The 12,803-nt window shown below is 39.7% G+C and overlaps 2 protein-coding genes across 3 annotated transcripts in view; both read right to left on the bottom strand.

The window, feature by feature from the left end:
* The window catches only part of tnnt2d (troponin T2d, cardiac), a 6,000-nt gene extending 4,510 nt beyond the window's left edge, over positions 1 to 1,490 (bottom strand). Inside the window, exons 1-3 of the mRNA XM_058396664.1 lie at positions 1,332 to 1,490; positions 1,194 to 1,251; positions 990 to 1,106 (exon numbers count right to left, since the gene is read on the bottom strand). Coding sequence (XP_058252647.1) covers positions 990 to 1,106; positions 1,194 to 1,247 — 171 coding nt within the window. The 5' untranslated portion in view covers positions 1,248 to 1,251; positions 1,332 to 1,490. The remainder of the gene's footprint in view (positions 1 to 989; positions 1,107 to 1,193; positions 1,252 to 1,331) is intronic.
* Positions 1,491 to 3,425: 1,935 nt separating this feature from the next.
* Positions 3,426 to 12,803, bottom strand: part of cald1b (caldesmon 1b) — a 31,944-nt gene continuing 22,566 nt past the window's right edge. Inside the window, exons 6-17 of one of the 2 annotated variants that reach the window (XR_009205295.1) lie at positions 12,166 to 12,207; positions 11,947 to 12,014; positions 11,514 to 11,772; positions 11,289 to 11,426; positions 10,634 to 10,677; positions 10,440 to 10,515; positions 10,200 to 10,346; positions 9,710 to 10,117; positions 7,607 to 7,675; positions 7,450 to 7,483; positions 6,758 to 6,791; positions 3,426 to 5,112 (exon numbers count right to left, since the gene is read on the bottom strand). Coding sequence is in view for 1 of the 2 variants with exons in the window: in XM_058396656.1 (XP_058252639.1) it covers positions 5,099 to 5,112; positions 6,758 to 6,791; positions 7,607 to 7,675; positions 9,710 to 10,117; positions 10,200 to 10,346; positions 10,440 to 10,515; positions 10,634 to 10,677; positions 11,289 to 11,426; positions 11,514 to 11,772; positions 11,947 to 12,014; positions 12,166 to 12,207 (1,299 nt within the window). In the remaining variant the exon portion in view is untranslated. The remainder of the gene's footprint in view (positions 5,113 to 6,757; positions 6,792 to 7,449; positions 7,484 to 7,606; positions 7,676 to 9,709; positions 10,118 to 10,199; positions 10,347 to 10,439; positions 10,516 to 10,633; positions 10,678 to 11,288; positions 11,427 to 11,513; positions 11,773 to 11,946; positions 12,015 to 12,165; positions 12,208 to 12,803) is intronic. The other variant, XM_058396656.1, reaches the window with a different exon arrangement.

Genomic DNA, 12,803 nt, shown 5'->3' with positions numbered 1-12,803 from the left:
GTGTTTAAAAGCAGGAAAAACTTTCAGGGACTCAAACATCAGTCAGATTTTGTTTTTGACTCAAAAAAACAAGACTTTCTTTTTTCTCCTACAGTTTTACAGCGACACACACAATGTCATCCCGGGTTATTGTTGCCTGCTTTTAACCCCCTGGGTAGAGGAAAGTTTCATGCCTTTAATTTAGCTTTTTACGAGGGGTTATGAAACCCTACTCTGAAGCAGGGTTTGTGGCTGGTTTGTGGTGTTAACCCTACACTGAGGTGCCAAACGTGTAGAGTGTAAAACAATGTGGTGTTAAAATGTCACAGCTAGATGCTTAGCAACAAGCGCAATAAGAAACTGAAGCATTTATTGGTTAAGGATTTAGGTCAGGGGTGTCCAATCTTATCCGCAAAGGGCTGGTGTGGGCGCAGGTTTTCATTCCAAATGAGCAGAAGCCACACCTGAGTCTACTGAAAGCCAAGATCGGTTGATTAGCCAGTTGGAATTGGGTGTAGCTTCTGCTTGGTTGGAATGAAAACCCACACCGGCCCTTTCTGGATAAGATTGGACACTTCTGATTTAGGTTGTTGATCAGGGTTTGAGCCCCAGCACTGCTAATGAGCCCATGAGCAAGGCTCTTAACCCACAGTATCATTGGAAGGTTTTGAGTTCAAACCCCAGGCCCACCAAGCCACCACTGGGCCCCTGAGCAAGGCCCTTAATCGCTCAGATGTATACAAAAAATGGGAGAAAAGCTAAGTCACTCTGGATGCTATAAAGATTGTATCACTGGAACCTGATCTGCTTGAGCAGAGAGATTACAGACTAAAGGACTAAAGCACTGCTGCATCAGTCACAGGCAAAAGAGGTACAACCTTCCAGCAGCATTGTGGGTAATGTTATGCTAACTATAGAGCACAACAAATCTTGGATTAATTATAAAGATAACCCCGTGAATTCTTTTAATTTATTTAATGCGTAAAATGTTATAAACTTGAAACACTCACAATCCTGTTAACCAAAGCAATGAGCTCCTCCTCCTCTTTCTTCCTCTGGACAAAGTGAGCCTCGATCAGGGCCTGCAACTCAGCCAGGTCCTTCTCCTGACGTTTACGGTGGATGTCCTAAAACACACACACACACACAGCACCTGGTTACGTTCTTATTAGCCTGGTTTTCCAATGGAGGACGTCCTAAATGCAGAAACTTACATCAAAATCTACTTTTTCCCCCTCAGGAATTTTTGGTGCTTGAATGTTCTGCATAAACCTATAAAATCAGAGGTCACGTGAATGAACGTGTTCAGACGCTGCACCTTGTACTGGATAAAAGTGTAACAACCAACTCACTTGGGTTTGGATTTTGAGTCGTCCACTATAATTGTGCAGAGAAAAAAACATACAAGTTCATGAGAAACATTAGATCAGTAGTCTGAATAGCTGAGGTGCTTCATGCCAGATTGGAGGGTGTGCTGACATGCAGGAGGACTGGACGTCAGGTTTATATAAGAATAATGACACAAAGGCACAATTCTCACATGCAAACAATTTTACTGTTAATGACTAGAGCCAAGTAAATGAAGTGAAGACATACCTTCTTCCCTGTTAAAAAAAACACAAGGGAATGATATACATCTATTAGTTAATATTTGCATACATTCTTTTGATTTTACACAAATAATAATAATAATTTTATTTTATTTTATTTTATTTTATTTTATTTTATTTTATTTTATTTTATTTTATTTTATTTTATTTATTTATTTATTTTTTTATTGAGAAAAACCTTGAAATGCTTGAATACTCTCAAGAATAGTGTCCACACTTAATGAGAGTCAGTTTAAGGCTGTTTTTAAGAAATACCTAAACTCTAAATCACCTTTAATTCAATTTGCGGAGGTACAATTTTGTTCCTAGGGGAACAAAAAATATAATGGTACCTTTAAAGGTACACAATAGGTCAATAAGGTACAATTATGTTCCCAGAATGAGTTATAAAGGTATTACTAGAGGTACCGTTTAGGGTACCAAAGTCAAAGAAGCTTTGACCCCAGCGACAGCGACTTGTACCTTAAAAGGTACAGTATTCTCTTTCTGAGAGTGTATAGCACTTAATAAAATAATCATGTCCCTCCTATAACTCTTTACTATAAGGTCAAAAAGTGTCACCAGGAAATTCCTTCTAGATTTAACATGAAGTCTGTTTCGCTGAAGTTATCAGCTGCTCACTGATGGAGACTTGAGAGCAAAGTTGTTTCAGATCAGCTGCAGTCCTGAAGCCATCTCCATGTTTTCTCTCCACAGTGATCACATGCATCCTTTTGACCTTCAAGTCACTGAGTCTCTAATTAAAAATAAATCATCGCTATTTCTGTTGCTCTTGAGAATTTTCAATGCAGCATATTTATTTTAATCTTTACAAACGTTCAACATGAAAGAAATACAACTAAACTAAAAACCAAATGAAACTAAATATATATATATATATATATTGTCAGATTGCTGTGAATTACTAAGCGATGTCAATACAGATGTTGCTAGATTTTATTCCCAAAATTATATATTTTTATAATTTTAAAAACATGGCAAGATTTAAAAAATTTATTTTTTTAATTCCATTTTATTCCTACACATAGACAATGATATTATAAATGGAAAATAAATGGTAGGTAATTTTTTAAAAATTAAAAATAATTAAAAATATCTCAAGAACCTGGATATGTTTTTAAAAGTGTTAAATGATGAGCTACTCACTGGGTCTCCTCTTCCATAACGTCCTCAGTGTCAGCCATGTCTGTGTGTAATTACCTTAAATACATCACAACAGTAAATATGCTTAGATTCGCTCAGATTCACATAAATAACCGTACAGAAGATTTTTTCTTTTTACAAAAGTGTGTGAGAACAATTCATTACAAAGTCAAGAAAGGTCAAAAAGCACACAAACGTTTAAAAATAAATCTATTGCAGAAATCGAAACCCGAATTGAACAGAAAATCATTTGAACTGTATAAGAGCATATAATAACATGATGCTGAAAGGTAGAGTTAATGATGTGGAGTGGAGTTGGGCTTACCAAGCTTCCAGAGGAGGAGCGGCTCTGCTTTGGAGTGTGTTGTCGAGACAGGCCGTCAAAGTTAACACACTGCACACCATGTGATCACGAGGCCTTTCCACATTGGTGTGAGCTGAAGGCCTTGGTCTATTGTTAGACAGCACAGGACTTCCAAACACGAGTCAAAGAAATTCTAAAACCTCACATTCTGCTTGTCTGACCTTTTTTTTTTCCCCTCCTGCCCCTGCTTTGAAATCCTATCTGTCAGAATGGTTAGGATTCATGTCTCCTCCTCTATTATAGCCCTGAAGTTCAGATCTCAAGTGTACAATAGCTGGAAGGACAAGTGATACGACACAAATCAAATGAAGACAAAAGACAGCATGGGATGAGAATATTATTAATTGAATTTATTCGTTACACTTTGGTACACGATACAGCCAGGACACTCAAGGACACTCGTTTCTATATTAGGAATCGGATTGAATAAGGCAGAGATTGTAATCTGCAGTGTTTGTGAAGCCTGTTTGCTATATTTCGCTACTCAGAGGTGGTTTATATATGTGACGTGAGCTGATAAAGCATGATGACCATGAAGACATTGTAGCATCCTGATAACAAACTATTCTGTGGAAGAAAAAAATAAAAGGAATCGTTCAACCCTTTAAAGTGGCTAGTACGGCAGCATCGTATTAAATACTCCGAATGCTACACTTACACATAAGCTGGTATTATAGCTGTGCTTTGCCATGCAGTGAATTAGGAAAAAAATTGAAACTGGACATCACTCTCTTCACTATGCAGGTACAACAATCATGATGTTCTGTAACAAATGCTCTATTGACTCATGATTCATGATGAGCATGGACGCTTATTTTTTCAGCTGAATTTACTAAAATAAAATAAAACACAGAATAATAAAAGGAGGGCGATTGTTCACATGGAGGCACAAGCAGAAAAGGGCAGAAGACATATTTAATAACGTTCAAATCCAATTACGACTGCAAACAAAATCTGAGAAAAGAAGAAGTGTGGCTGCTTGGGAAAACCCTTCACCTGGTGAGATTTATTACTGTAGATAATTAGACTATTATCCAGTGGCTTTGATTAAAGCATGACTTTTACTGTGTGATGAAATGACCCAAAGGTTTTAGACATCTTTAGGCAAACTGACTCCTTTTACCGCAAACTTTCAAGATTATTGCTTTGCAATATAATTTCAATTCCGCATTAAAAACCTATTTTAGTCAAAACCTCACAGGTTGTATGTTTTTGGGCTCAATTTTCAACAAATGTTTATTGAACATTTATGGAAGGAGTCTCCAGTGGCAGTGCTTTGTAACAGTCAGGTGAGAGAGAGAGAGAGAGAGAGAGAGAGAGAGAGAGAGGAAGAGAGATATGAGAGTTGAGGGTGATGAGGGAATGATTGTTAAGTTGCTTACAGACAATCCACTACACTAAATACTGAATAACTACAAATGGATCAATTTGTTGTTCTTTAAAATAATAAAAGTTGGTGTAATTCATGAGTTTTCCCCAGACTGCCTCACATATCCATGTGACTCTACAAGCCACAGAAAACCCCAAACCCCTCCCATTATTTCGTTATAAAGCTTTCCTGTATAACTTGCCCTTTTCATTATGTCAGTATGGAGCGTCTGCAGGCTCTAAAAGGGTTTCACTTTTCATCAAACTTTTCAAAATAACCATTTAAGACCCTTTTGGAAGAACACTGGGACGGTGAAGACTTTGGAAGCACCTGGTGCTCAGATGTTACACTGATTTCCTTACAATGCAGCTTTCTCAGATTTCTGGCACTGTCGAGTGTAAATACACGTGATTAAGATAAAAACAGAATAAAATCCAGATACAAGACACATTAAATGACCAGGATCTCAGATACAGGCGATTATGCTTTTGTTATGATATGACTTTTTGTAATTATTCCCAAGCGTTATATAATTGGATTTTATACACAACTGGAGGACATTAAAGTATAAAAAGTATGCAGTATGCAGCGATCTTGACTTGTCTTTCGAAAACTCGTTGTTGGCTTCGGTGTTTACTTCCTTGTACCTGCAGAACAGATAAAGAGGAAAATGTTACATACATGCAATGAGAGTACACTCAGATCAAGTAACAAAGGCACCTTGCCATTGGTTCATGACAATGCCTGTCGTCAACCTATGTGAGGTCAGAGGTCTCACAGGTCAAGGCCAGTGTGATGGACAGAGCACAGGATTAGCTCATTACTATTTCGAAATATCTCACCTACACTATCTTGTGATGACGCCTAAAAAATGTGATCGGCGATCACTGTGAGGCAATGGACCAGCGTCATTATTTCTACTCCGTGATGTTAATTCCATTGAGGAGTATACTGTACATCTCATCCGATCACAGCCATGATGCACCTGTCTGTAATGCAGCATTAGGACAGCTGCAGTGGGGAATGTGATGCGTCACCGGCTGCAGCAGTGTTACGCTGCTCGACCTGCCACTGGCCTGCTATGTTCCATATAGGCCAGAAGGCAAGGTCATGTCTGTAAATATAGCTGGAGCTGTGTGGCATTCGGAGCAGGACAGCAAGATTTACATAGACAGGAGTGCGTGCTGTCTGTCAAACATGCTCCAGACGCTTTGTTGCTATCTTGCTCCGGTGGATCTGATGCTCCAAATGTAGCACCAGGGTTCCTGGAGAAAGGTTGTTTCATTTCACTGTGTACTGCGTCAGCTATATATGGTTGAAATGACAAAAAAAATCTGTAAACTTGGTTAGGACTAAATCCTTGAAAAGGGGCTATAGCATGATAACGACTTACAGCATTCTTTTAAGAGTTGAAAATCTGAGTAAACGAGGTAATGAAGACATAAGAGATGGGTATTAATGTGTTACAGCACAAAAGAGCCAGAAATGTTTCACTATGCAGTGCAGGTCATGTGACACCACAGGTCAGAGTCAGAGTCGAGACCGCTTCTAAATGGGCAAGCGTGAGGATTTGAGCGAGTTTGACGAGGGCTGATGGCTAGACCACTGGATCAGAGCATCTCCAAAACTGCAGCTCTTGTGGGGTGTTCCCGGTTTGCAGTGGTCAGTACGGATGCATGTGTGGAGCGAAGGCCGGCCCATGTGATCCGATCCAACAGACGAGCTACTGTTGCTCAAATTGCAAAGAAGTTAATGCTGGATCTGATAGAAAAGGGTCAGAATACACAGTGCATGACGGATCAGGGCTGTTTTGGCAGCAAAAGGGGGACCAGCACAAACGAACGAACAAAACAGCCTTTATTTGTCACATATACATTACAGCACAGTGAAATTCTTTCTTCGCATATCCCATCCTTGGAGGTTGGGGTCAGAGCGCAGGGTCAGCCATGATACGGCGCCCCTGGAGCAGAGAGGGTTAAGGGCCTTGCTCAAGGGCCCAACAGTGGCAACTTGGCGGTGCTGGGGCTTGAACCCCTGATCAACGACCCAGAGCCTTAACCACTTGAGCCACCACTGCCCCCCCAATATTAGGCAGGTGGTCATAATGTTATGCCTGATTGGTGTTTAGATGCTGGGATGGTAGCACCTCATTGACAAAACAAAATACAACATGGAACCTCAATGTCTAAGAGCTAAATGTGAGTAATAGAGTGAACAGGAAGTATAGTGAATAGAACTATATATATATATATATATATATATATATATTCATAACTTTTTAGTTATACTTACCATTTGTAAACGGCGTTGTCTTAAGTCCAAACACCTTGAATTAATAAAATACAAAAAATAAGTGTCACAATATACTGTACAAGTTTGAAGAAATGCTCGTGATGACCACAGCACTGAAGCAACTCTGCTCCATCATTACAGGATGAATGAAAGAAATGAACACACAATACTTCTTTCAACACAACAGCAAGCACTGTGACAGCGCACCACAAAGCACAGAGCAGACATGCTTGTGTGTAATAGTGCATGTGTGTGATTATTAATCTGTATCTGTGTGTATTTCCCTGTAGCCTGATGACCTGGAACTTGGAGCCATTAATGAACGATGTCTATAATGTTGGTTTAATGATGATTTATTCATCTTTGGTGATAATAAAACAGGGAAACGTCTGTGTGGGCTGAAGAAGCAGGAAGCACCGGCACAGCACTGTGTGATGTTGTAACCTAGTCTTAATTAAGATATAATACATTTCCTTAATATTTAATATATATTATATTTTAGTTCATATCATTGCTAACTGCGTAAATTGTGTTGATGCTTGTGTCTATTTAAGCACCAGAAATCTCTAAATATATAAACCTAATGCTCTAACTGTAGAAGTGCTTCCACTTTTATGCTTTCTATAATTAATAAACTCCTATAAAGTGAACTGATGCAGTGTAGATTCCACACTCCTGCTGGAAATACTTACGGTATTAGCCTTTCCTCCAGGCTTTGTGTCAATGCTAAGTGCATCAAAAGGAATCAGTGTTAAAAGAAACGCAGACAGAAACCAAAAATGGGATCTCCATTTTTGTATATGACTGTGGAGCATGCACTCGGGTACACATGTGAACAGCTGGGCTTACCTTAGAGGGGGTGGAGCCCTTGGTTTCCCACAGGCCACGGGTTTTAGACACATCACTGGGCTTTGGTTCCTACCGAGAGAACACGCAGTAAGTTGTTCTATCAGCATCTGATTTCAAGTCTGTCGCTAATACTTTCCGCGAAGGAGCGTATATTAATAATTATAACATGTAAAGCTTTCATAATGATGCATATGCAATTACACAGGATGTGTGAATAAATTACGGTTCTTACTGAATCAGGAAATAATGTTACGTGACTCAAATCTGTGGTAATTCTGAAAAATCGCACGCAGCTCTGAACATCAGTTTGCTTGATTTTGCATATATTTCCGTGATCGCAAATAAACTGAGCAATGGCTATGATCCATTCAAAACCCCATGAACTAAAAGTAGCCAGTATTGTGTACATGAAACTTCGGAGCCCTGTATTATAAACTGCTTTACTGCTTCACAGCACAAGGATTACATATTTAATGGATGGATGGATGGATACATTATTCATCCCAAAGGGAAATTTACAGCTTCCAGCAGTATCCACAAGCACAGGTAATAGATAAAATAAGAAGGAATGTAACAAAAAAATACTAAATACCCAGATTTAAGGGTACAAAAATATAACAAATAACAAAATATAACACAATTTAACAAAATATAGCAAAAAAGATTTAAGGAATACAAGATAAGTTATTTATTTATTTCTGTGTAATATATCCTATGTTGGGGTTTGGTTTATAGTTGTGTGTGCTGGAAAACAAATATTCACAAATATTCAACAGCATACAGAGTTACATTAACTTAACTTAAAAAATACAAAAATGTGCTTTATTAAAACAAATAAAATAAAATTGAATATTTGAGTTGATTCCGATAAATGTAAATAATTTTTTATTAATATTGTTTTTTTAAATACTTTTTATTGAGTCATGATAGTAATGAACCGATGTTATAAGATTAATATATCTCACACTGGGGTGTTAATGTCTATGTGTTATTATTTCCTGATGTGCACATTTTATTTTGTCATACATTTATTTATTTATTTATTTATTTTTGTTCCACATGTGGCAGCAGCTTCTCCTACTCAGGACTGAGAGTTGCAGTGTAATACATGTATATGCCATTAGAGGGTCCTGCTGCATTATGTAGCCCATCGGTTAAAAAGTTCATGTCAGGAGGGCAACATAGGTTTATACGCCATATACTCCTTAAATTGAAAAGCTATATGGGTTAAAAACAACAGCCGATAAGCCTTAGCTGGTTCTCAGTCTATCCCTTCATTGAATTTCATTGCAATTTCAGCTAAACGTAGCATCTAGAGATAAGCTGATTGATATCAGGGTTATTTAAAAGGAATTTTTCCCTGGAGAATATAAGGTTTATATTTTCTTATAGAGTATATTTCATGCAGCTCATTCAGAGCACATATGTCCTGATGGGGATGTACAGTGTGTCCAGACTCTGTGTCATTGTGAGCAGTGCTGTTGTCCTAAAAGACGACAGATACTCCAGTCTATAAGTTCATTCCTCAGCTTCTGATAATTGAGAAGTTGCAGCCTCTTCAGGTCTGATCCCGCATCTGATTAGAGCAGCTTAAAATAAACAGCACCCGAGTGTGACTTATAGCTATGGAGGGAGACACTACTAGAAGAAAGGTTGGATCGCTGCCACAGGACCACGGCGCGGGGAAACACTCCAAGTTTCTGACCCGTGACTGACTTCCACACACACTATCATCTATCTTCATTCATTTTAGTGCACTGCACTTGGGCTTGAACTCTTCTCAGGTATTTAGAGAAGAAAATACTTGCCCATATTAAAGATGGTTAAAAGCTCTTCTGGTTCTCAGAGGACTAGGCTTTCATCATGCCCACCAGGTGGTGATACGGAACCATGATAAATGCTAATGGATCTCCTATTTAGTCTCATACAAATGTTTTTTCTTCATAGCAGGGAACCCACACACACACACATTCACATACACACTCGATTAATTCACCATATCCAATCCATCTCACCTTTTGGGCAGTTGGAGGAAACCAGAGACCCACACAAGAGAAAACTCAACACAGACCAAACAGTAAGTGAGTAAAAAATACTACTCACAGGTTTGCCTCCTGCAGGTTTTCCTAGCGCTGGAGTCTTCATCTCTGGGGCCTTTTTCTCAGTCGGCTTTGTCTCACTGGGTTTCAGGCTCTTCAGATCAGGGGTCTTTGACTCTGTCTTCTTCGTCTCTGCTGGTTTCACGCCCTTTGTTTCCGGTGGCTTGGTCTCGATCGTCTTCGTCTCAGCAGGTTTCACGCTCTTAGTTTCCGGTGGCTTGGTCTCGATCGTCTTGGTCTCAGCAGGTTTCACGCTCTTAGCTTCCGGTGTCTTGGTCTCAGCAGGTTTCACGCCCTTCGTTTCGGGGGTCTTTGTTTCTGCTGGCTTGGGTTCAGGAGTCTTCGTTTCTGGAGTTTTGGTCTTCCAGCTGCTGATGCGACCTGCCACTCCTGTGTTCAATCCAGCTGTTTCCTGTGTAGAAAGGTTAACACTGACAGATCAGCAGATATTAGACTTTATAAGTACAGTATTTTAAGCACGCTGGGTCGAATACCTTGGTGACAGAGGCAGGACCGGCAGGGGCAGGTCCGGGAGCTGCAGGGTTCTGCACGTTACCCTTTTCCCACATGCTCTTGATGCTGCGCATTCCTTCTGCCACAGGAAGGTCCTTAGGAGACTTAGGTGACTTTGCGTCTTTAGTCTGGACAATCGACATGTCAAATACCAAAATTATATGCAAAGGGTCTACGAGGAGTCAGTCATATAAACATGTGTTTAAGGATTTTACTGCTACCTGGACAGCTGAGGTGTACTGCTCCAGCCTGTTACCTATCTTACACACCATTGGTGTGTGGGGCACCTTCACCGGTCTGAAAAGAATTTTCCAGAACAAAATGTCAGACGCTGAATATCAGTGTCTCTAAGGACGCCAGATATTATGTATTCAGCTATTGAAGCAAATTATAAGGTTAAAATCATGTAGCTTACGTTTTTTGGGCTGACTTGCTCAGAAATTCTGCTTTCGCGCCAATCTGTACAAACCAGTGAGAAATACGAGGGGAGTCAAATGAAAATCGGACTTTTTCACGTTCGAACATTTCATCTGGTTTTAAACTGGACCTTGTGCTGTCCTTACTAATGTCCTGAAAGTGCATGTGTAAATATGTTTTATACCTAATACAAATAAATACTAAAAACACTCTTGATCCTAATTGGTCAGTAAGTCAAATCACAGGTTTAAATGAACGAATGAGTTTGTTTTAATTCATCATTGGTTCTGTTATTCATCAAACACAGAGAGCCAACATTCTATATACTCTTTTTAACACTAAAAATGAAAGGAGTCTCTAGTGTCAGATAGAGTGACAGTAACAGTCAGGTTTCCATTATGAGTCTTCAAGATGACAGAGTTCCAGTTTGGCAGAAACAAGTCAGTGTTTTTTACCGAACAAAAGAGAGTCTGGTGAAGGCATGCCTGTTTATTTAGCTGCTAGAATGTCATTGTTGACAACAGAATGCTTCGGGACGCTCTTATAAGAAAAAAATCATCTCCACTTCACGTTAGTTCTCTGCATAAAAGCAAACTATGACAGCACATGACCATGTGTTTTAACTTTTTATTTTTTACTTTGGGAAAGCTCACCATTGCTGAGGCTCCTTTTGGAGACAGACATTTGAATGGTGCCTTGCCGTCTTCACCAGATTCCTCTTTCTGCCGTTTCTTTTCAGCTGCCTCTGCCCTCCTGCGCTCGATCTCCTCCTTCATCTTCTGCCTCTCTTGCTGAAAGAAAATAAGACAACATGAGTGAAAAGTACTATTGATTATTGGCACTGACTTTCGTCTGAAGCAAGTCTCTACAGCAGATACCTCATCCTTGGCCTTCTTTTCTGCCTCCTTCTGTTTTTTCTGCTTCTCCTCTTCCTCCAGAATCTTCCTCCTCTCCTCTCTCTTCTTTTTCAGTTCCTCCAGCTCAGCCTCAGCCGTCTGCTGTTTCTGCTTCATCTTCTCAAACTCCTCGCCGTCCGTCTCGTTCCTCCGGCGCTTCAATTCCACCAGCTTCTTCTCGGCCTCCTGCTTTGCCACAGGGTCTGGCTTCTCAACCTCGGGAGAGCGCAGCCCTGCACGGCTACACACACATGTACACACACACACACACAATTAAAACAGTCAAGCAACATTTTATCATAATCAGGCGTTCCATATTTCAAGAGCTTCTTATATTCTGTAACAAATAAAATGTGACATGATCTGAATTTTTTTTCCCCCTCGGAGCAGATCAACATGAACCAGTTACTCATACCCAAATGGCTTCTCTGGTTTCTTGAACTTAGAGGCTTCCTCCTCATTCTTCTCCCTTACTGATTCATTCTGCTCAAATCAAGTTACAGCAAAACAAACAGAGGGGAAAAAACATTGTTTATGTTTAAGATTCTTCAAACAATAATGCAATTATTACTTCACATAATGATAATTATTTGAAGTAAATGGTTTTCTATGATCCAAAGCAGACACAGCTTACTTTGTCACGTAAAAAGAACGGTTTGGGTTTTTCCTCCACAACCTGCAAGTAGAAAAAGCACAGATTAGTATGCGATTAATATAAAACAATGTGAATCCAGTCGGGAATTGGCAAAACAATTGGCTATGGAACTTTCAGGTACTTTAGTTTACTTTCTTCTCTAATAACAGACCTTCTGAATTATTGCCATTCCTCACTAGGATTAGAAAGCCTGATAAAAGCATGCTTACACCAAGACCGCAATATCCCTGATGCATATTTTCATAGCAGAAGGCACACTGTGTGTGTGTGTATGTGTGCCTTCTTGTGACCCCCAACTCCTGCTTTACAATCACACGGTAAGCAAACACCACAGTTGCACTCTCAGCAAGCCATTCTTAAAGGAGAAATCCACCCTGAACAATTTGCATATAATTAAAGCCATCTTCTATTGTGAAAAGGAATTTTCCGTCCATCCGTCCACCCGTCCATCCATCCATCCATCCATTTTCCTATCCTACACAGTGTCACAAGGAACCAGGAGTCTATCCTAGTGGACTCAGGGCACAAGGTGGGGGACAAACTGGACAGGGTGCTAACCTAACATAGGCACAATCACACACTCACACATCATTCACACACTACAGACAATTTAAAGA

The sequence above is a fragment of the Hemibagrus wyckioides genome, linkage group LG08 (assembly GCF_019097595.1).
Source record: "Hemibagrus wyckioides isolate EC202008001 linkage group LG08, SWU_Hwy_1.0, whole genome shotgun sequence".
Lineage (NCBI taxonomy): Eukaryota > Metazoa > Chordata > Actinopteri > Siluriformes > Bagridae > Hemibagrus > Hemibagrus wyckioides.
This window is presented reverse-complemented; position numbering and strand designations above follow the sequence as displayed.